This window comes from Canariomyces notabilis (assembly GCF_033297395.1).
Source record: "Canariomyces notabilis strain CBS 508.74 unplaced genomic scaffold N656scaffold_11, whole genome shotgun sequence".
Classification (NCBI taxonomy): Eukaryota; Fungi; Ascomycota; class Sordariomycetes; order Sordariales; family Chaetomiaceae; genus Canariomyces; species Canariomyces notabilis.
This window is the reverse complement of record NW_027041833.1, coordinates 773,529-794,500: the sequence shown is the minus strand read 5'-3', so window position 1 is coordinate 794,500 and position 20,972 is coordinate 773,529. Positions and strand designations below refer to the sequence as shown.

The window sequence follows — 20,972 nt, the reverse complement described above, 5'->3', positions numbered from 1 at the left end:
TGTTCATACGATTGCTGCACTTACTAGTCACCGCTGCTGGCAATGCTTATACACACCCAAATAGACTTTGCCTCTGAGGTAAATTGTCGCCGATCTGATTATTGTCATACTAACCAGTGCATGTGAATACGGCTAGATCAAATTGTGCTTCGTGGGCTGTTAAGGGTCACTTGCGGAGGTGAAGAGGGAAGGTAGAGACAAAGTCAAGCAATCGTGAATTGTATTCTCCCTATCTAGCTAGTAATTAGGGTTTGTGTCTAGCAACCACTGTGACACTGCCCCAGCTCCTTAAATCACCGGGTAACACCACTATTGGGATTAGACCATTGTATATTTCGACATGGATTGATGTGCCGCCCTAGGGAGGCACACATATGCCACCCATCGACCAGCGGCACGCATATCATTCGTCCCCCATATATGTGAGACTGTGAGAACGCGCTCTCAACCATTCCCATATGCTGTGACGTATGCTGATATACCCATCCGTCTTGCTCCCTAGCAATACGATGCCAGCCGATTCGCCATGTCTACTTGCCGCGTGCTCAAACCCCAAACGCCTAAGTCTACGGCGATCACAATGGGCAAACGCTGGAAAAACCTGGCGAGTGTCCGCCAAGGCCTGTTCCTATGCAACTGCTTCCTGCCTGATGCCCAGCTACTAATTCCTGGCGATTGCCGCGCCGAGAACGGCGGAACGGAAGAAGCTCCCCTTTGTCCTCTCGATCACTTGCTGGTACGCCGAAGTAGACTGATGGTTGATATAGACAGTGCCCTCCTTGTAGTTAATCTTGGCGTCGACCCGTGTGTCGCGGATGGCGTTGACAATCCACTTGACGGCCTCGTTACCCTTCAACCCAAGCTTGTTGCCAATATCCTCCAGTGTGAAGCGGATGCAGACCTTGCAATAGCTCTCAAAGAGAAGATGCCTTGCAGAATCGACAAATTCGTCAACATGTGCGAGCAGGAAGAAGTCGTTGCGCATGACCTCCTGGGCGAGCACGAGCTGGTCCGCCGCCTCTTGGAACCTGACGTCGATGTACAGGGCGTGGACGAAGCGCGTGATGGGATCCTGGTACTCATATGCCTCTTGCCTTACGATGCGCGCAATATCCTTCATTTGCTTTTGATGCACACCAGGATTCTTGGCCCGGCGACGGTTGGTGATGACGGCAACGCAAAGGTATCGCAGAAGCCACGCGGAGTCGGCTTGGAATGAGTTGGTGTAGTCGGCGTTGAAGAAAAGGTTGAGAAGCGGTTCGCGCGCCTGGTCGAAGTTGAAGAGGGGGAAGAGGGCCCAGTGCATGAGGCGATTCCGGTGGTGCAGCTGCGCTAGCGGGTTCTGTGACAACTTCGAATCGATGCCCTCCCGCACTTTTTGCAACTCCTCCATGGCCGACTCCCAATTGGCCGTGAGGATTTCGCAAGCCAGTCTGCCCCATGTCGCGGATGACACCTTGTCATTGTCGGTTGAGAGCACACGGAATCTGTAGAGGAGATCGGATGCGTCGTTGTAATTGCCGCAGCTGTATTGTAGGAGGGCAAAATCGTAAAGTGCGTTGACCATCTCAATCGTAACCTGTCACATTTGGGGATCAGCCCACAAGACCGCTCTCCAAGGGCAAAGAATTATGCGAGTTGAAGCGACCTACGTCGTGCTCTCGTTTGAGGAATTCCAAGTTAGCGATCTTGTCACTCCGAAGGTTATTGACCACATCCTCGCGGTCCAGCAACTCCATGATCTTGCTCGACTCCTGCTCGAACTTGTCCAGCTGGCTAAGCACCTTCTGCCGCTTCTCGGCGAATTCTGCCGGCGGTTGGTCCAATCCTTCCAGCTCGCAGTATAGGTTGGCGACATAGTCGATCATGTTGGTCTTGTTCAGGAGTGCATATTTGGCCTGTGTGATCTCGCGCGCCTTCTCCTTGTCTTTCACCTCGCCAGATTCCCCGACCAGCCGATCGGCGCTGAATTCGAGCAAAGGAAAAATTAAGTGGCGGTCGAGGCGCGGGATAAGCTTGTGAAGCAGGTCGTAGTCGGCTGGCAACGACGCGACGCCGTCTGTGGTCGGTTCGGAAGCCATGATGGATCCCTCGACTTGGGGCTATGCGCAATCGTGGCCTAAGAATCACAAAGGATTTTCGTGAAATACCAACTCTGGAACAGCCCTGTTGGATATCTCGATCAGGGACAACAAGTCGAGGGTGTGGTGCGCAAGGGGGCGGGAGGAAGGTCAAGCCAACAACCTCTTCCACAGGTATTCTGAATCTTTAGTGGGGTCAAAAAATGGAAAGTTGTGATGCGAATGTGGGTGGGATGTGGGTAGGTACCGGTGGACCCCTGTACCCCTGTGGTCAAAGCCATTGCTGTGGAGACGGCAAATCGTTCCACCGTGATCCGGCGAATCTCGTTCCGTCGATCAGGTGCCGTGCAGCTGCCAGCTGCCTTGGCTCCCGGATTAAGAAGTTAACGTTAGCCTGACGATAACGAAGTTATCGCGAGAAAGAATCGAGATCCATTTCGAGCTGATCGCTAGCATTGGCGACTTCTTCCTAAGCCGTCCCGTCTCAGCCGCCAAAGTGCCACAATGCTCCGTTCCACGGCCCTATTCCGGGCGACAATAGCGCCTTCTCGACAGATTCTTCAGCAAACGACTTCCTCAGCCAGTCTTGTCAGCAGGAGATGCCTCGCAACAGCAACAGCAACAGCAACATCAACAGCGCAAGAACAACAGCCAAACTCACAACCACCCTCAGCAGCAGTGCAAACAACAAGTACGACGACACAAAGAATACCCCGCCCCTTCCACGTCTCTCGCACGCCAGGCAACAACTTCCCCGTCTACCAGCTCCGAAAACGCGGCGGCAACAAGAAGCTCACCACCATCAAGAAAATCGAGGGCGACCGCAAGGCCTTCAAGGAAGTGCTAGCGACGGGGTTGGGGCTCGATCCAAAGGATGTCAAGATTAACCCCGTGACTGGGCATGTCGTGGTAGAGGTGCGTCTACATACATAGTTCAGCCATTCATCCCACACATAAGCCTGCCCCAGAGGCACCTCTCCCGGGAAGAAAGAAAGAGTTAGTTCGCTGACCAGAAACCCGCACGCGAACAGGGCCACCACAAGCCTCAGGTCGACGCTTGGCTTCAGAGCCAAGGTTTCTGATCGGAACAAGCGTGTATAATAAACTGGGGGTTAGAGCATGACAGTATGGGGCTGTATCTGGCAAAGCGTATCGCAAGATGCGATCTGCCTGGCCTGGGAAAGAGTATTGTGCAACATGCACAGGATACCAACTGGTCTGACAGAATTATGGCTGGTTCACAGCGCCAGTTTGGACAGTCAGTGGGTGTGGTCAGGTACAGCCGAGAACATAAGGGCTTAGCCATTCCGGCTGCTCCTCGCAACACTTGAAGATGGGGTTAGAAAGTGTATAGTATGCAACATGTACTACTACGAATATTTCGTCACAAAACTTAAACCTCCCGGCATATTGCACGGGGGACAAGACAAGATACAAAACACCAAGCCAGCGGATGGTTGAGGTATTGTACCACACATGCAAATAAACATCTCTGTCTGCCGATCAACGCCCGTGTTGGCCTAGTATACGCTATGCCAGGGCGCCTTCCCGGCCAGCTCATATCGTTTGTCTTGAGTCTCGGTTTTCCAGATACAACAAATATGCACAAAAGAGTGATAGCAAGCTATGCCCATCGCCCACCAACCCCTCGCATCCTACTCTTGGGAACCCAAGTCGGCATGTAAACCCAAATTTCAGGAATGCAAATTCGCTTGCTATCTAACTAGCCTCTGAACGCCCAGCACTAGTCCCCAAACCGCCATCTATTCCCTTAGCAGTACCGAAGTCGATGCCCGAGGGGCTTAGCGACCCAAGTCGACGTACGCCAGCAGATCCGCCAAAATGCCTTCCTTAGTCCACTCGTTCGCCTGCATCTGCAGCGCACTGAGCACGCTTTCCCTGGCCGGAAGAACTTCCGGCGGCACGCTGACCTTTCGTTCCGGGCTATTGGGATCATGCGCCTTCTCCCCGAGCCGCTTCAACATGTTGACGGCTAGCGCAATGATATACACGAGATCAAGATCCCGCTTTGGCTGGGTTCGTGGCTGGCCACCCGTCCTACCGGGTGGACCCTCGAACTGAGCACTCAGCTGGCGGACCAAGAGCAATAGGTTCTGCGCAAAGCCATTGCCAGATGCAAGCCATGCGCGCGTCACCCCGCTTTCATACCCAGGAGCAAGTCCGGCCATGATGTCGGCGGCAAGAAGACCTTGCATTAGGACGGGCTTGCGCGCTTCAACCAGGGATGGCAAATTCATGGGCCTGTGATCGCGTGAATGGTCGGGTAGTGGGGATATCGCGAGACCGAAAACGCGGGTAAGGAGTTCGCAAGGGGGGGAGGCGTTGACGGCCGCCTCGGCCGCAAAGATGGCCTTGTAGTACGTCCTGTTCGGCTCGTCCCTTGCCAGTAGCTTGGCTAGGCAGTCGACGGCATGGGGTAGATACGGATGTAGCGCGGGTTCGTATGATGAGAAGAATAGCCGGTCGTCCGACCACGTCGGGCCTAGAGTCGGTGCGAAGGCGAGCAAGAACTGGAGCAGGCAGAAGGCCTGCTCCCGTCCGGGTATCTCCACCGAGCCAGCAATGTTCGACAAGAGAGTGATCAAGTCCTTCATCAAATCTAGGGTGTCGACCTGGGTTCGAAGGAGCATCTCGCGGGTTCCCAGGTATCTGATAACGACGCAAATAAACTTGACGACAGTTTCGTCCGCGAGACAAGCGTGGTTCTCCTCACGGCATGAGAGGTTCCGCAGGATGGTTGTAATGCAAATGAGCCGCTCCACCGCGCGCTCGAGCACATGCGCCTGAGACCCGAAGAGTGGCGGGTGGCGCAACGCAAGTCTTTCTACCCTGCAGGCGCGCACAACATCCTCATATGAAGGGATGGTTATCTCGTTTGATGCTTCTTCAGAGTTCTCCACCAGCAAGTCAACTTGCTCTTCGGCACACTCAATCAAGGCTTCGACTAGCTCATCGCAATGTCTCAAGTCAATCTGGGGAATGGGTACCGGCTGCGTGGGACTGAGGAAGTGATAGTCGCTGCACGTCAAAGCCGCCAAAGTATCGAGGGCCAGCCGAACCTCGCCATAAATGCCGCTCTGGATGCTTTTCGTGAGAGCGTGAATGTCGACATTCCCAAATTCGGTTGGCAACGGGATGTCGATTTTGGATCTCTGCAACTCATCGCCAACCTTCATCAAAGCGTTCACGTCGAACCCTCCATGGGTTGTGATTTCTCGCGAGCAAGGCATATACTCATCCGGATTGGTCGCAAAGGGAGCAGGGAATTTCAGCGAAGCCCCGACATCATCGCTCATCCCTTGGCTTTCCGGGTGGGCGGAGCCGGGAAGGGACAAAGTCCCAGCTTTGCTCTGTGCAGGTGAAGGGATAGGAAATTCGTCCACTGTGGGAGTAGCCTGGACGCTCCTCGACAAGCTGTTGCGTGAATGTCCTTGGTTGGAGAGCATCGGCTGTTGGCCATGGCCAGGAGCTGAGAAGCCATTGACGCCTGTCTGCTGCGGACCTGATGGCTTGATGGGGGATTGCATCTGGCCATGTTGCAGTTGCTGTGACTGTTGCATCATCTGAGCCTGCATCTGCCCCGAAGACATAGGCTTCGTGGGCGTTCCGGGTTGCGCATTTTGGACATTGGGCATACCTCCCTGCTGCTGTAGCCGCATCTTCTGTTGCGTGGCCCAGAACTCCTCGTACTTGAGCAGATTTCTTTCGTATAGGACCTTGAGTTGCGGTGCTACTGTGGGGATTTGTTGAGGCGCGAATCCGCTAGACTGAGCAACTTGGATCCAACCGTTTGAATTTGTCGCATTCCGGTATCCGCCAAGTCGGTAGTACACGAATTGGAATAGGTTATGCAGGGGAATAGGACGACCTTCGACAAATGGTTGCAGATCCACAGAGAGGCCCTTTGAATTCATGAAAGCTGTCAGGTGCTTCATGAACTGTTCTGGGGTAGGCATCCGAGCCATTGGCTGCTGTTGAGGCATCCCCTGCTGCGGCCTCATTGCGCCTGGTTGTATTTGGCCGTTGGGGATACCTTGCCGCGAGGCCATTATACTTCGCGCTTGTGCCTGGGCCTGCGCTTGAGCTTGCGCTTGAGCCTGGGCCTGGACTTGTGTGTGTATCTGTGCCTGCGTCTGGCCAGCCTGTGCTTGCATCATGTTCTGAGCATTCATCTGGTGCATTTGCATGCCTGTCCGCTGCGCTTGTTGTTGGAGTTGCATTTGGTACAGGAGCTTCTGCTGCTCCAGCGCATTTCGGGGTTGGCCCATTTGCTGTGGGAACATCATGTTCGGCATCTGACCCGCCATCTGACCAGTCATTTGACCGGGCATCTGTCCCGCAAACTGGCCCGGCATCTGGGCGGGTATTTGGCTTGCCATATGCCCCGACATGTGAGCTGGCATTTGCCCAGCCATCTGGCCCGTCATCTGTGGCATCTGCTGAGCCATTGCCATCTGCTGGGGCATCATCTGGCCTGCCATTGGGTTCGGTCCTGGAGACGGCCGTGCTGGGGATTGCGCCGGTGTGAACTGGGGGTTAAAGTTCTGCGAGAAGTTGCCTTGCTGCATGAATTGCTGCGGCGTTCCTGTATGGTCAGGCGGTAAAGGAGACGCCTGGGGAAACTGTTGTGCAGCAGGTGAGAAGGGATGTGGGGAGGTAGACGCGACCCTTTGTGGAACGCTTCCAGGGCGCATCTGGTTGCCCAAGATGGGGGACGGCGTCGCGTTCCCTGAGCCATTCGGCTGGAGGTGGGGATATGGAGACGGCTGAGCGGACGATTGTTGCGGCATGCCGGGTTGTTGGAATCCCGGAAAGGATGATTGCTGCGGCGTCTCGGCGCGTGAGGTTGGTAGCATGCCCGGCGCTGGGCGCGGCGACTGGCCCATACCATCTTCTCTCGGTCTCGGTCGCTTCGAGGGAATGACGGAATTGGTCTGATACATTTGGTTCGGGAAGGAAGGCGATGCATTGCGCATGGGCCCGTTGGCCATGGCCAACTGTTGTGGGTTCGCGAACTGGGAGTTGAATTGCGCCGGATTGCCCATAAAGACAGACGGATCCATCATGGCGCCAGTGACGGCGGATGGGTCATTGCCGTGAGGGAAGCCGTTGCCATTGTGGTTAGGGACAGCGGCCTCGTTGATCCAGTTGCTCATGTCGTGCGAAGGATGGATGCGGTAATGAAAGCGATCGCGCCCATGAGATGGATTTCTTGCAGCGGAGTCAGCAACCACGAGATTTGTGCGAAGTAAATGCCATGGACCAAAAAAATGATTAAATCGAGATGGGCAGTGACACGGCAGAGGCTTGTCGCGATGGAGCAGTCGCGTCGCGGTGTGTGTCGGGCAGTGTGCAGTGCAGTGGGCAGAGGCGGGTTTCTGGCTGCTGGGGGGAGCGGTGGCAGTGGGCAGCAGTGGTCAGCGCTGCTGCAGTCGGGGGGAGGGGGGGCAATCGGGCCCACACCCGAAGCGAACAACAGAACCAAGGCCCGCCCAAGTTGGCAAGTCAGGAAATTTGGGTGGGAGAGCGTGCCGAGGCGAAGATGGGAAGGCTGGCGGTTCCAGGTTGCAGCGCGATGCCGGCACCGAGAACACACGGAGCCGGAGCAGCAGCAGCAGCGGTAAGCCAAACAATGACCGACCGGTAGCAACCACCGGAAGACGGGAGAGTGGAGGCAATCAGGCTGGGGGTGTGTTCGACGTACACAAAAAAGCCCACGAGACTGGTCGACTGGGATGCAGAGGCGAAGGCCGCGTGGAGCTGAGCCGCGAGAAATTTTCGCAAGCAGCTTCCCGGCGACACCAAGCCTCCGGCCAACGATCAGTGCCCGCGCAATCCCAATAGCATCAGAATTGGAGGCCCAGAGGAAAGGAAATCACGAGGTTGAATATGTACAGGCCCCTAATCGGCAGGCCAAGGTGGATAAGGGTGGGAAAATTGACGAAGGAAGTGCAGGTCTTACCTCTGTACAGTACTTGGGTTCGCGTTGCTGGTCGGATGTCCACTGTTCCTCCAGTTGTGCTTGCGACCAGGAACGCCGAGTGATCTCGTTCTTTCAGCCGAACAACCCCTTGCACCAAAATATACTAGTGTAGTGGGTCCAAAAGCAAGCGGCTGACGAATCGAAAGCGTGCTAGCGCGCTACTCTCAGCACAGCGTGACTTTTGACCTTTCACTAGGTCGTCCGTTAATTGCTGTAAGAAGCCCATTTTCATCCCCATCTTCCAAGACGGAGCCCAACAAAGGTCAGGGAAGTTTCTCTCTGGTTTGCACGCAAAGAGAACAAAAAGTGCATATGATGACCGACAACAATCATTGCCTGTTGCCGGTGGAATTGGGACATACTTGCCCTTCCAGCACGGTGCCTTTGAAGCCTTCTGAATGGAAGCAGCGTGTTGCAAGCCATTGCAAGGTTTGAGGCACGCATTTCAGGTCAAGGAATCATCCGGCTTTTAGGGGTTGGAATCCATGAAACGACGGCTCAACCGAGTTTTCGACAGCCAAAAGAAAGCAGCCGGTGCCTCGAAGTTCCAGGGAGTGATCGAATCTTCTTCGCGCATGGCGAAACATGTATCGCCATTCTAGGACCGCATTCGCGTCAGTCGATTGACCGCCGAAACTCCGGTTCGGCTGCCCCGCCACTCGATAGCGGCATCTCCCAGTCATCACCATACATGACTCCCGCTGCAAGGCGTCAGCCAGCGGAATACAGGGTTTCTGCGCTCATTCCAAGCAGTGACTCTTGACAGGGTCTTTGAGGAATGGGCAACACTAGAGTCAATTTGCGGATATTTCTAGAGAATCCCCTCAACGCGATGGATGGTTGCCGGTACTGGGTGTTGTCGTCTGAAGGCCGGGGTGCGTCCCACATGGCTGGCTGGGTGTGGTGGAGATCCCGGTCACCACCCACACACCCAACGATCCGAGGGCATATGCTTTGGCTGGCGTAAGGAGCGCAGAAAATTTGTCGCACAACGTTTTGTTCTTGCTCGAGCTCTCCTCGATCACTCAAGCCGCTGGCGAGCAGGCAATTTTTCTGTGCTGGCCTTGCTGCCGTCCTGTTGTCACTTTCAGGAGTTCAGCCGCGGGTGCTCCCGGACCGTTCCGGGGAAAGGGGTGTTACTTACTGGGGCCATGGTGACAGCGATCTCCTATTCTAGCAGGGACCACGACAAGAAAATATCCGAGTCAAAACGACAAAATATAAGGAACAGGTTTAGGAGAATGGGATGGGGTGAAAGGGGAACGGAAACCAAGGGGGATGTGGGCAGTTGGGCCGTTTTAATGTCGACTGTCCTTCACAGCGAAGTCACTATTACAGCCAGGCACTAAAAATTCTCCGACAAGAAATCATTTGGCAGGCATTTCGAAATGTACAGTACAGTACGGTACCTCCCGTACCTGCTTAAACCTGCCACACCAGTCCAGCAAACTCAAACGCTCGGAAGCTGTCGACGTCCTCGTCAGGCTTCCTGGCCAACTTGACTTTGCAATCACGAGACGGAGCAAGCGACGGGCGCTGTCGGACTTGGACGCAAGCTTGATTTTGATGCTCTCAAGCTGCCGCATCGCTGGATTTTGCCTCGCACAAGCACCCCACCCGCCCGATCGCACTCAACCTGACTTTATTGCCAGTCACAGTGTCACCCATTCATTACATGATGCCGACGCAGCATACATTCCGCACGCACAATGAAAATGGATAAGCTTCTGCATGTAACAAAGACGCCTCGAGGCTGGCCCCCGCCCTGGATCGTGGCCTTTCCATGGCAAACCTCTGGGCCGAGAATCGCTCCTCCTATTCAGGCATTCGGGCACCTTTGTTTCAGGTCCACAACTTGGCTCGTCTCGCCCTCTCTCAGATCGGCCGGAGGAGGAGTCCGTAATAGAGTGTAGCTGCGTCCTCGATCTGCTGTGTTCCGTGGCAGATGCCACAAGCCTGGATGCGTCTTTTGATTAAGCCCGAGAGGCAAAGTCACTGATAGTCTGATAGGCTCGGCCGCCAAGAAGTGGCCCGGATGGACTTGAGGGATCTCCAAGGATCGGGTTTGTTCACCTCGCCATGATCCCTGCCAACGTTGCCGACCATCACGGTGTTGCGATGGATGCTCGGGCTCATTGACAGACACAAAGTCACAAATCCTTTTCCAGATGCCTCGCTAGCCCGTCTACTTCAAGCCGACAGCTATCGAGCCGTTGGGCGGAGCAAGCCATGAGCAGTCGCATCTCGTTAGCCCATCGTGCGCGACCGTTAGGGAAAAAATTCCACTATGTTACAGTAATCACAATACAACAAGGAACAAATGCTTTGGGTCACCACTGTCGACACTAGACACATATGGCAAGAAGAGAATCCACTCATCTCGTGCAGGTGCTGGCTGTAGGTAAGTTAAGTCAGTCTCGCGGTGAGGATGCTGAGCAGACAACCCCGCATCTCAGAACGCACCTCATCGCCATGGTGGAATCGTGATACCTGCGGAACAAGAAAACTGGCAGCGAAAGTCCAACTGAACATCACATCACTCTGCACGCGTCCCATGCTCATCTCGTTCATACGCATGGTATTCTCAGTCATTACTCTCGCGCCAACGGACGGATTGAGCGGCGAGGGCGTTGGCGAGGACGCTAACTGGTTGCTATTTCTCATCGGCCGCCCAAAGAGGTCGCGAGTTCGCCAGGGTACAAATGCGTTACACCCACACTGTGCTTGATTTTGACAGTTTTGCAATCTTGGAGCCAAAAACGGGCAATATCACACCCCCACCTGCCCGACGTGTGACTCGCCGACGCAGCTGGTTTAGTGCTATTGTATGATCTCACTTTTCGAGCTGTCATGGCGAAGAGGAAAGTCACATCTGCCGGGCAGCCAGCTGCCGAACCAAACCGACGCTCGCTACGACTCCAGAAGCCCGAGGACGGGGCCACATCCCCCGCGGCGGAATTGTCCAAAGAGGTAAAGATAGATATGGTCTCAGTCCTTGCGCTCGATATCCACCGCCCATCGCCGATATGAACCCGTGATCGTCCTTCTCGTTTGATAAAACCATCTCCCCCTGGACCCTGGCCCACTGCCAGGCACGGTGATGGGCGGCTGCTCAATTCAAAAGTCTAACGTTCAAGTAGGGACAGTCCACTGCCATTTCTGAGCCACCGGTCAAGAAAAGTCGCACGGGCCGGCAACAATCAAGGCCACGGGCGGCGGGAAGGAGTAGTGAGGAGCCAAAGGCAAACGGCAGCAATCCTGCGGTTACGTCCTCCAGCGTAACAGATAAGAAGGATGACGGGGAGAGAAACTACTGGCTCATGAAGGCTGAGCCTGAATCACGGCTCGAAAATGGAGTCGATGTCAAGTTCTCAATCGATGATTTGAAGGCGAAAACGGAGCCAGAGCCATGGGACGGTACGTTGACACTATGCGAAGACAACCCCTGAATGGCCGAAGGAAATCCACACATCAAGCCTTGTGGTTGACCACCAGCCCGCAGGAATCCGCGCTTATGCCGCTCGCAACAACCTCCGATCCATGAAGAAGGGCGACCTGGCCTTCTTCTACCACTCGAACTGCAAAGAGCCTGGCATCGTAGGAACCATGGAGATCGTCCAGGAACACTCTCCCGACTGTGGGAATCCACCCAACCCGCATACTTTCATCCGAGTTTCTAACAATATCACCAGTATCAGCCCATGACCCCAAAGCTCCGTATTACGACCCCAAATCCAAGCCATCCGACCCCAAGTGGAGTGTCGTGCACGTCAAGTTTCGCAGCAAATTCGCCGTCCCCATCGGCCTTAAAGAACTAAAGGAGATGGGGGCGCCAGGGAAGCCTCTAGAGAACATGCAAATGCTCAAACAGTCCCGCCTGAGCGTCAGCAAGGTCAGCGCGAGCGAGTGGGAATACATTATGGGCTTGGTCGAGCAGAAGGCCTCCTAAGAACAGAGGTAACACGCTCACAGGTGCGGATAACGCACGGAGTGTGGAATGTAAGATAGCTATGCCTCAGCGATATGTAATTTATGCCGGAAGGGTATCATTATGTCAACGACAACTCCAAGGACCGCTTCCCATGCTCCAGCACCGTCCTGATGGCCTCATCCAGACTCTCCTGGGCTAGAATGGAATCCACCCATGGAACCAGTCTCGCTGCGAGTGACTTTTTGTCGTGTGTCATCTCTAATGCGCCCTTCAACCTCGCCAGCGACTCCCGCAACGCCTTGGGGAACGCAGGGGTCTGCATGTCAACTCCGATGAGTGGCTGCCGTATCTTGCAGCTCCATGTGCACGGGTCGTTGGGGAACAGCTCCTCCATCGCACTAAGAACATGCTGCAAAATATTGTCGCGTGACGAGACATTATCGAACCCGGCAAACACGTCAAAAAACTTGTCGGCTGCCGCGGCCCCAAAGAACGGTTGCTTCCTGGCAATGTCGAAGATGGCCATGGGTATGGCGCCGTTGAGCGCGGGGCTTTGCTCAAGCTTCTTGGTCTCCTCCTCGTCAAACACATTTGGCTTCTTCTTCCGCCCGGCTCCCTCGGCCGCGTCCGGGTCAGGGAGCATCAGGCCGTCGTCATCCCCGCTCTCATTGTCTTCGTCGTCAAACTCAATCACATCCCCTTCCTGCTCCGCCTCAGTAGCCTTGATAGCCGCGAGGGCATCAACACCCTTTCTGACCCCCTTGCCATTCTTCTTAGCCTCCACGCGCGCAAGCCATTCCATCTCACACCGCGCATACTCAACCCACAGAGTCGGCTCGCGGTTACAGAAGCGGCATCCCCGCAGAAAGTGCGCCCGGGCGCGCTCCATGTCGCCGGCCTGGGCGGCGCGGCGGCCGGCTAGGGTCCAGAGGGACGCATCGGTCGGGTGCAGGCGCAGGGCGCGGGTGGCGACGCGTCGCCAGCGCTTCGAGGCCTTGACCTGGGCGGCAAAGTCGAGGTAGGCCAGCCACAGGGGCACGCAACCGGGGTGCTTGAGCACGGCGCGCTCAAAGATGCCAAAGGTGCGGGCCTGGCTGGCGTGGGCGCTCGACGAGCGGATCTTGAGCCGCGCGCACCGCTTCGCACGCAGTCGGTCTAGTGACCGCTCCCAGGCGACGTAGGAAAGGAAGTCGTTCGGCTTGCTCCCCGGGGAGAGGATCAGGTGCTCATAGTCTGCGCGCTTGGTGACGAGGGAGCGGATTTCTTCCTAGATCCTGGGTTAGAGGCTGGGAATCGGGGGGTAAGGGGGATTGGGAGATAACGGGAGTTGCTGACCTTGGAAAAGATTTCCTTTTCTTCGAATTCCCGCAGCTGTGGCGCTGCTCGCTCAAGATAGTAGCGCGCTTTGTCTGCAACGCCGGCCATTTTTGGGGATAAAGTGGCGCGGTAAGTATCTTCAGGTCCGGAGTGTCAACGGTTCCAGCGAGCTCTGGATACCATAGATTTCTTGGTTGCACCGTGGCAGGCACTGGACTTTTTAGTGGGGCTCCTGTTGATTACCGCCCTCCTTCACCGCCCTGTACATAGTGTACACTGTACACTCTACAGTAGAGTACGGTACGTACCCTTCCTTAGTATTGGGATCCCTGGATCAACCAGCTGTTCCACTGAAACGGAACGGCAGGAACCAACGTAAGACACAGGTGGATCCAATCGAGTTCAAGATCGATTCGCGCCGCCGAGGGCTCCGTCAGCTTCGCTCCTCGGATGGTCAAACAGCAACAGCCATTGGATTTCTTCTTGACACTCCTTTGACCCCGTTTTCCTTGTAGCTTTTTGCGATCCATAGCGTTTTCGATCAAAGATCGAAGCGATTGACATGTTCATCCCATAAACAAGCAGTTCGCCAAACGTTTTCTGTTAAGCGGGCGACTTCTGAATCACGCGGCAAGATGGCGTCCCGTTACAAGGACAAGGACGCCGGCGTCGTGCTCTCCTTTGGCGGCCAATGGGTTAGTTGGTCGCACACGGCCGTTGCTTACAGTGAGTGACACTTGCAGATCCAGATTTTTGCTAGACAATAGGCTAACCGGAGCTACTACAGTGGCCTTCTTAAGCGCCCTTGTCGTCGGCTCCGCGCTCCATTATCGCAAGATCGTCCAGAACGAATGGTACGGCTACCCGGACGAATGGTTCCCGTCCGTCTCAGCTACAATTGGCGATCGATACCCTGAGCGCTCCATCTTCATGATCTTCATCGCCATTACTTCCGGTGCGACCGAGTGGCCCCTAGTCCGTTTCGCCAACAACTGCTGATGCGCTGCAGGTCCGAGATTTGCCCTCGTTGGACTTTGGTACCTCCTCACTGCGAAGCCTGGCCGCACCCTTCCTAAAGCAATCGCCATTTCCGGCGTCATTCGGACGCTAACATGTGGTGGGTGGACGTATATCACGTCTACCGACGATCACGACTGGCACGATATCTTGATGATCTCGTACATCGTATTCACAATTCCGTGGACGACGGGGTGCATTGCGCTCAGTCCACCAAACGCGAAAGCTATCAAGTACAGAAAATATCTGGCTGGAGGCTTCTTCGGCACCCTCATACCGTTGATTTACTTCTTCATCCAGCACAAGGTTCACCGAGTGCCGGGGGGTAAGCCGGATGGACTTCATGCCCAGCGGAAGTATATTCGATGCTAATGCGTTTCCCAGCTTACACTATCTACGCCTTCTTCGAATGGTCGCTGATCTTCTTTGACGTTGCCTTCGACGCCGTAACGGCTCTGGACTTTGACACTTTTGAGTTGGTTGTCAGGGATGTCAAGGGCGCAAGCAAGGGGTACGTCCAATGGCTCCCGAGATAACCCTGTCCTTTCGCAAGTTTGCGGCATGGGACTTGTATATATCCATAAGTTTGGAATGAGATGATGATGTCATGTTCTAAGAAGCGGTTTCCATAGTGTCAACACATCGTCCGTGCCTACTGCTGTCCTGGAAAAGGAGTAAGCCTTGCCCTGAAAATACCCCTGACTGCGGCGGCTAGGAGTGACTAATGACCATGGGTGCAGGAAGGAAAAGGCCACCGGTGGGGTCTTCTCTGCTGGCTTCCGCCTGAACGAGGCCTTGGACATTGCGGCCGACGTGTATCACGGTGTAAGTGCTTGTTGATTGGGTGGTATTGAGTGCGGTCTAACTTTGTCCAGTTCGTCTTCTGGTCCATCTTGACCAGCCTTGGTGTGGTTATCTGGTGTAAGCCAATCCGTGGCACGAACAACACGCTAAGTGCATGCTAACATGTGGCAGACTTTCCGCTCTGGCACATGGGCATCTCGGGCTACGAAGCCCTCGTCATGTCCACCATCTCGCCCAGTCTTCTCGCCATCAGACCGCTCCGCTCCTTGATCGTGAAGAACCAACGCGTCACCCATCTTCTCTCAATTGCAGGCTTGCTAGCATACCTGGTTAAAGACCCGGTGTCCCGACTGTTCACAGTTGGCTTCGGCGTCTGGATGGGTTGCCTTGGATGGGCCGCCACTTGGTATTCCGACTCAGCGCAGCCTGCTAGGCTGGAAGCCCGTATTCTCGCGTGGACAATCGGTCTGCTCATGTCTTCTATTGCCAAGTTTGCGTGGTACACGAACAACCCCATCTGGCCCATCATGCACGCCGAGAACGGTGGTTGGAACGGGACGGGTTTCGTCCTGGCCGTTCTCGCGGCCCTGAGATTCACCCGGCGGGCCCCCATCCAGACCGCCGACGTCCCCGAGAGTAAGGGGTCGGCCCTGCTCTCCGCGTTCGGTATTGGTGGCCTGTTCTTCGGTCTCCACTCACTACTGTCCGATACTAGCACAATGATCCTCTGGGTTTGGGACGGGTACCCGATCAGGGGCCCCGTCTCGAATGTCCACGGTTGGTACACCATCGCTGCTATGACGGCTGGTTTACTTACGGGCGTGTTCAAGCCCCGTTTAGTCACCACATGGACTGCTTATGGCGTGGCATGTGTCGGCGCTGCACTGCTGACTCTTTACCAACGGTGGTTCGGCTACTACGGCGGCCTGACGTTGGCTGCCTATTTGATGGCCATCTCTATGCCTCTGATTGGGAACGCTGCTAAAAAGAATCCTGCCGTCACGTTCGGGCTTGGCTTCTTTGTCTATAACCTCATGGTTCTCTTCCACGTGTGGGTCGTCGCGTATGCCTTCGTGCCTGGTGGGCCTCTTGTGCGCGAACACACGGATTGGATCATGATTACCATGATGCTCCTAATTGGCGCTGGTGTGTTTGACTTCATCTCGCAGCAGGCCAGGTCCGGCCGTAAGGACGACCGCCGCCGTGCTGCCAATACGAGCCACCGGAAGTACCACCTCGGCGCTCTCGGCGTCCTCAACATCATCTTCCTCTGCGCCAACTTCCTCCGTTTTCCCACCAACGACTACAAGCCGTACCACGCCAAGGATCGACTCTTCACGGCCGGCATTTGGACCATCCACTTCTCGCTTGACAACGACATGTGGTCTTCTGAATACCGCATGCGCGACTTGATCAAGGAGATGGAAGTAGATGTAATCGGACTGTTGGAGTCCGACCTGCAACGCATCATCATGGGCAACCGCGATACGACGCAGTTCCTAGCGGAGGACCTAGGCATGTATGTCGACTACGGCCCGGGCCCGAACAAACACACGTGGGGCGCCGCGCTGCTGTCCAAATTCCCCATCCTCAACTCAACCCACCACCTACTGCCCAGCCCCGTGGGCGAGCTGGCCCCTGCCATCCACGCCACGCTCGACATCTACGGCACCCCGGTCGACGTGTTTGTGTTCCACTCGGGCCAGGAGGAAGATCCCGAGGACCGCCGTCTCCAGTCCGAGTACCTGGCCAAGCTGATGGGTTCCTCGACTCGCCCCAGCGTCTTGCTCTCGTATCTCGTCACAAAGCCCCTCGAGGGCAACTACAACACGTACGTCTCGGAGTTGAGCGGCATGCACGACGTCGACTGGACCGACTGGGACCGGTGGTGCGAGTACATACTCTTCAAGGGACTCCGCCGCACGGGCTATGCTCGCGTCAGCAGAAGCACCATCACCGATACCGAGTTGCAGGTGGCCAAGTTTGTAGTGCCCGCCACCGAGGAGGAAAGGGCCGCTGCCTGGACACTCGAAAAGGACCTCCGCGACAGGCGCGTGCATGAGGACGAGGTCCCTGAGGGCTGGCGGTTCCCGGCTTTGTTTAGAGGCGAGGGCGTCAGGGGCCATCGGTATCATGTTTTTGATGAGCCGAGGTACTTTAACTATTAGACAGGAAAAAGGGGTAAGAATGAGTGCTGGGAGAAAGGAGGCGGGTGAGGATGTATTTAGGAAGAAGGGGAGGGAGTTAATATCCTTGTGTGTCTGGTTGATACTAAGTCTTTCGCATATATGTGTTGCACTGGATAAACATGGTGTTGGTTATCTTTGCTCAATTGCGGGCTTGTCTAGTGCCATAGCTAGGTTATTTCGGCTCTTATACAGCTACTGGCTCGATGAGAAGTTGGCTTGGGATGTTCGCTGGGAAGTTGGTCCTGGATCGCCGTCTGAGATTCTGAGGTGGCGTTGAGCCTCGGTTCTGTCCTAGTCTGGCGTCTGGCCAAGGGCTCTGATTGTTTGCGAGTATGTAGGGGGTTGTGGTACAATACAGGAAGGACTAGTATGCTACCGGAGCAAACTATCGCGGTTCACTGCAGTTACTCAGGCTCTGCCAGAGACTCGCTTTACACTGCAGGCCATATTTCGCGATTCGACTCTACCACCACCACAAAGATTCTCTGCTGTACTTCTCCTCGAGCTCGTAGTTCCGTCCGAGTCCCCAGCTGTCGCCGGGCAATTCTTGCACCTGGAGGTCTTCAGGCAGCTCCACCCCCTGAATCGAAAAGTCCCACGATACATGCTGCTCTTGGGGTGCGTCGTTGGCCGCGGAGTTCCCTGCCAACTCGGTAGCCGCCGCCTTGGCCGTTGGCTTTGCCGGCGACTTGAGACTGATCTCGCCGTCGCCATCGCTTTGGTTGACGCTGTCCTTGCCCACTTGGCCAGCCCTCTTCCGGTTCTTCAAGAGCACCAAGAGGCCCAGCGCAATGCCTAGCCCGACTAAAACACACCCTCCAGCGATGCCAGCGACGGCTCCCGTCGATAGTAGCGAAGAAGTGGACCCGCCTCCTTGGGCAGCGCTGGCAGCAGCTGAGATGTCTGACTCGGATGTCTCGGTAGAAGTAAGACTAGCTTCTCCGTTGACACCCGTCGTGATGGTGATCAGGATCCTGTTGGGTGGTGTACCAGAAATCTCAGGCTGCATCCCTGCGATGGTGGGTAAGGGGGCTGTGCCGTTGACAAGCCAGCCAAGTTCGGAATCTTGTGTCGGACAACTAGCCGGTGCCGGGTTCGATGCCGGAGTGTAAGACGCTTCTGGCGTGCCTGCAGGTGCCAGAGTCGCGTTAGATGGACGAGACGCGGTCGTACGGGGCTAGGGCCGTCGGAGAGCCCAAATTCTCGGCGGCGTTTTGGTACTGCACCATCCCCAGGCCGTTGCCCTTCTCGGACCATTCATACACGTTTACGCCCGAAAAGACTTGTTGGAATTTGGAGCTGAACGTTAAAGCGAGCTCGTGGAAACCTCGTGCGCCACCCGATCGGTCTCTGCAGCCGGACTCGGAGACGATGAGCGGGATGGGGAAGTTGCGGTAGCGGTCGTAGAGCTTGTTGTAGTCGTCCTCTGAGCACCCTTCAAAGATATTGAGGCCAAAGATGTCAATAGATTCGCTGGCGTCGCCGTAGCTCAGGTACTGGCCGGTCAACGGCTGGTAGCTGTCTTCGCCTGCGTTGTAGCTCAGGGGTATGGCTCGATAGCCGCGCGAGTCTCGGTATGCCTTGAGGTCTTTGGTTGCGGCCTTGATAAACGGTGCTGCAGCTGTTGAGATTCCTGGACGAGTCTTAGCCGATCGGACTAGTTTGCACCTGATCAAACCCGAGACGACGTACTGCTTCCGTTGATGATCTGCTGAGCAATACCAAATGCCAATACATTGTCGAAAGGAGCAATTGAATCCATACATGCCGTCTACCAAGGGTATTGAGACGCAGTCCACAGGGGTTCTTGCAACTGCAGGTGTCGACCGCGTTAGCTGAGCTCTGGCAGGGAACACCCACAGGAGCTGTGGACACACCGGATTAGTTTGCGGCAGTTCACCCAGATTCAGCCAGACATAGATGCCATGCCTGGCAAACTCTTGCATACAGCCATGGTGGTCTAGCTCCGGGTTGACAGAATAGACGAAGACGGTATTGACTCCCATAGCCTTCATCAGGGCTGCGTCGTTTGAGCATTGTTTGGCATCCGCGAGAGGGTCTAGACGGGATTCACCGGCGGCATAGACTACGACTTGAGAGCATCGCATCTCGGCTGTCAGCGAATCTGTCATGAACCGGAAGAAGGAGTAAGGGGTACAATACCTCTGACGAAGAATTGGTTCCCATCCTCGTCATAGAGCTTTGTGCCCTTGACTCTTATCGACGAAAGACCCAAGGCCGAACCTGACAAGAGAAGCAGCATCAGACATAAGGAGGGCAGGGCGAACATTTTCTTAGCCGCAGCCATAGGGACATGTCGCGAAGGGCTGGGCAATATCTTTGATGTATGGGAACTAGGGATCTAGAACATGAAGATAGTTAAGGTAGGCACCTGAGCAAGAGAAAGAGCAAAAGACAATGCGTTGTGTATTGCACAGCAATACAAGAGGACTCGGGTAAAGCAGAAGATTACTAGTACTCTCAGTCGCGGCGAAGTGCCGGTAGAAGCATTAGTTGATAAGGAATCCGGCGAGATTTGCCAAGTGGAAGACAAATACCTCTCAACGCACTCATCCTTCCCCTGGAAGAGTAGCGTGATATCCGGGTCTGAACCTGGTTCTTGGGTACGAGAGAAACCGTGTCCAAACACTGTGGAAATTCCGACTTGCGAGCCGCCAGCCCAGCAGCCCTCAGTCAAAAGGGGCATTGAGGGCGTGTACCGCCAGTGGTATTTAAAAGGGAGTCGCGAGAAGATTAAGTTACTACCAGTAAGATACAAATTTTAAAAGTATGATTGATCAGGGTGTTTATCACAGTGCTCTTCAAACACATTCTCGGTTGGAAAGAAGCAAAGTCATCCATGATCCACTTGTTGTTCTGCTGTGTAGGCAGATGTTTGCCGCCCAAGGATGGCGTTACAAGTCTGCCTCTCTGCAGTGGTCTTCTATGTTTCTTCTCACAAGCCCCATTTCGAGACAAGATAAAAGATAGGTACCTAGTGAGATGGGTAGTGATACCCGCATTGGATGAATATTTTGATTCGAGTCATGGATGGGTGGCCGATTTCCTGTGAAACATGATATAGTACATCATCTGGCGCCTAGAAGGTGCAGGGGGACATCATATATGATTCCTCGTTTCCAACTAACTTGTGAGCTTATGTCCAGGACCGTGCCTCTGCCTCTTCGCACCGTAAAGGTGTAGTGTTGTTGTTTGTTTAATTTGTTTCTGCTAAAGTTAAGTGTGTGGACTTGCATGACTATGATTAAGGGGTCACTCAGGCTCAGCTCCTGACTGTCCTGAGACTGACTGTTCATATCAGTAAGGCGCTTGAATCTTGGCAAACAAACCAAAACTTCTCATGAAGGTGAAAGCCCGGAGCAGATCTGGACTTGAAGGATAAACCAGGAGCCTGGACACTTGAACTTGAAATTGAATTGATTAAGTCATTAAAGCGACGGAGTTAGGGGCTAGTCAGGGAGAGGTTATAGACACGCTGAATATCAGAAAAAAAGCAGAGCCCCGATAACAACTTCCCAGCAAGGATATCAGCTTCTGTGGCCAAGCGGTAAGGCGTCTCACTCGTAATGAGAAGATCCTCGGTTCGATTCCGAGTAGGAGCAATTTTT

General features: G+C 54.9%; 8 protein-coding genes and 1 non-coding gene across 9 annotated transcripts; 4 read left to right on the top strand and 5 right to left on the bottom strand.

The window, feature by feature from the left end:
• Nucleotides 1-202: 202 nt before the first annotated feature.
• Nucleotides 203-2,302, bottom strand: N656DRAFT_779510 (eukaryotic translation initiation factor 3, subunit 6). Its single transcript, XM_064815208.1, has 2 exons — nucleotides 1,653-2,302; nucleotides 203-1,579 (listed from the first exon to the last, which is right to left on the bottom strand). The coding sequence occupies exons 1-2, from the start codon at nucleotides 2,079-2,081 to the stop codon at nucleotides 662-664; spliced, it is 1,347 nt and encodes a 448-aa protein (XP_064670195.1). The 5' UTR covers nucleotides 2,082-2,302; the 3' UTR covers nucleotides 203-661.
• A 136-nt stretch (nucleotides 2,303-2,438) lies between these two features.
• On the top strand, nucleotides 2,439-3,329 carry N656DRAFT_779509 (uncharacterized protein). Its single transcript, XM_064815207.1, has 2 exons — nucleotides 2,439-2,996; nucleotides 3,113-3,329. The coding sequence occupies exons 1-2, from the start codon at nucleotides 2,586-2,588 to the stop codon at nucleotides 3,161-3,163; spliced, it is 462 nt and encodes a 153-aa protein (XP_064670194.1). The 5' UTR covers nucleotides 2,439-2,585; the 3' UTR covers nucleotides 3,164-3,329.
• Nucleotides 3,330-3,883: 554 nt separating this feature from the next.
• Nucleotides 3,884-7,258, bottom strand: N656DRAFT_709506 (uncharacterized protein; the record flags this gene model as incomplete). Its single annotated transcript, XM_064811599.1, has 2 exons — nucleotides 3,884-6,169; nucleotides 6,212-7,258. 2 exons carry the CDS (start codon nucleotides 7,256-7,258, stop codon nucleotides 3,884-3,886), a joined length of 3,333 nt encoding a protein of 1,110 aa, XP_064670193.1.
• A 3,677-nt stretch (nucleotides 7,259-10,935) lies between these two features.
• N656DRAFT_709769 (DUF55-domain-containing protein) lies at nucleotides 10,936-12,034 on the top strand (the record flags this gene model as incomplete). Its single annotated transcript, XM_064811619.1, has 4 exons — nucleotides 10,936-11,070; nucleotides 11,232-11,502; nucleotides 11,588-11,722; nucleotides 11,778-12,034. 4 exons carry the CDS (start codon nucleotides 10,936-10,938, stop codon nucleotides 12,032-12,034), a joined length of 798 nt encoding a protein of 265 aa, XP_064670192.1.
• Nucleotides 12,035-12,134: 100 nt separating this feature from the next.
• Nucleotides 12,135-13,441, bottom strand: N656DRAFT_709269 (uncharacterized protein; the record flags this gene model as incomplete). Its single annotated transcript, XM_064811578.1, has 2 exons — nucleotides 12,135-13,283; nucleotides 13,352-13,441. 2 exons carry the CDS (start codon nucleotides 13,439-13,441, stop codon nucleotides 12,135-12,137), a joined length of 1,239 nt encoding a protein of 412 aa, XP_064670191.1.
• A 221-nt stretch (nucleotides 13,442-13,662) lies between these two features.
• Nucleotides 13,663-17,810, top strand: N656DRAFT_779502 (uncharacterized protein). The gene is made up of 8 exons (XM_064815206.1): nucleotides 13,663-14,059; nucleotides 14,121-14,288; nucleotides 14,343-14,675; nucleotides 14,735-14,861; nucleotides 14,983-15,024; nucleotides 15,091-15,175; nucleotides 15,226-15,271; nucleotides 15,326-17,810. The coding sequence occupies exons 1-8, from the start codon at nucleotides 13,969-13,971 to the stop codon at nucleotides 17,320-17,322; spliced, it is 2,889 nt and encodes a 962-aa protein (XP_064670190.1). The 5' UTR covers nucleotides 13,663-13,968; the 3' UTR covers nucleotides 17,323-17,810.
• Nucleotides 17,807-18,352, bottom strand: N656DRAFT_798390 (uncharacterized protein; the record flags this gene model as incomplete). The annotated part of the gene is made up of 1 exon (XM_064817754.1): nucleotides 17,807-18,352. One exon carries the CDS (start codon nucleotides 18,350-18,352, stop codon nucleotides 17,807-17,809), a length of 546 nt encoding a protein of 181 aa, XP_064670189.1.
• Nucleotides 18,353-19,651, bottom strand: N656DRAFT_845356 (glycoside hydrolase family 72 protein; the record flags this gene model as incomplete). Its single annotated transcript, XM_064819197.1, has 4 exons — nucleotides 18,353-18,976; nucleotides 19,036-19,114; nucleotides 19,221-19,429; nucleotides 19,507-19,651. The coding sequence occupies 4 exons, from the start codon at nucleotides 19,649-19,651 to the stop codon at nucleotides 18,492-18,494; spliced, it is 918 nt and encodes a 305-aa protein (XP_064670188.1). The 3' UTR covers nucleotides 18,353-18,491.
• Nucleotides 19,652-20,894: 1,243 nt separating this feature from the next.
• Nucleotides 20,895-20,966, top strand: N656DRAFT_t76. Its single transcript has one exon. It is a non-coding gene; the product is annotated as a tRNA-Thr (tRNA).
• Nucleotides 20,967-20,972: the final 6 nt, after the last annotated feature.

Coding starts and splice junctions, on each gene's coding strand:
- N656DRAFT_779510 (XM_064815208.1), bottom strand. CDS start 2,081: ATGGCTTCCGAACCGACCACAGACGGCGTCGCGTCGTTGCCAGCCGAC. Junction 1,580..1,652: donor TCCTCAAACGAGAGCACGAC/GTAGGTCGCTTC, acceptor CAAATGTGACAG/GTTACGATTGAGATGGTCAA.
- N656DRAFT_779509 (XM_064815207.1), top strand. CDS start 2,586: ATGCTCCGTTCCACGGCCCTATTCCGGGCGACAATAGCGCCTTCTCGA. Junction 2,997..3,112: donor CTGGGCATGTCGTGGTAGAG/GTGCGTCTACAT, acceptor GCACGCGAACAG/GGCCACCACAAGCCTCAGGT.
- N656DRAFT_779502 (XM_064815206.1), top strand. CDS start 13,969: ATGGCGTCCCGTTACAAGGACAAGGACGCCGGCGTCGTGCTCTCCTTT. Junction 14,676..14,734: donor GGTTCACCGAGTGCCGGGGG/GTAAGCCGGATG, acceptor TGCGTTTCCCAG/CTTACACTATCTACGCCTTC. Junction 15,025..15,090: donor ACTGCTGTCCTGGAAAAGGA/GTAAGCCTTGCC, acceptor CCATGGGTGCAG/GAAGGAAAAGGCCACCGGTG.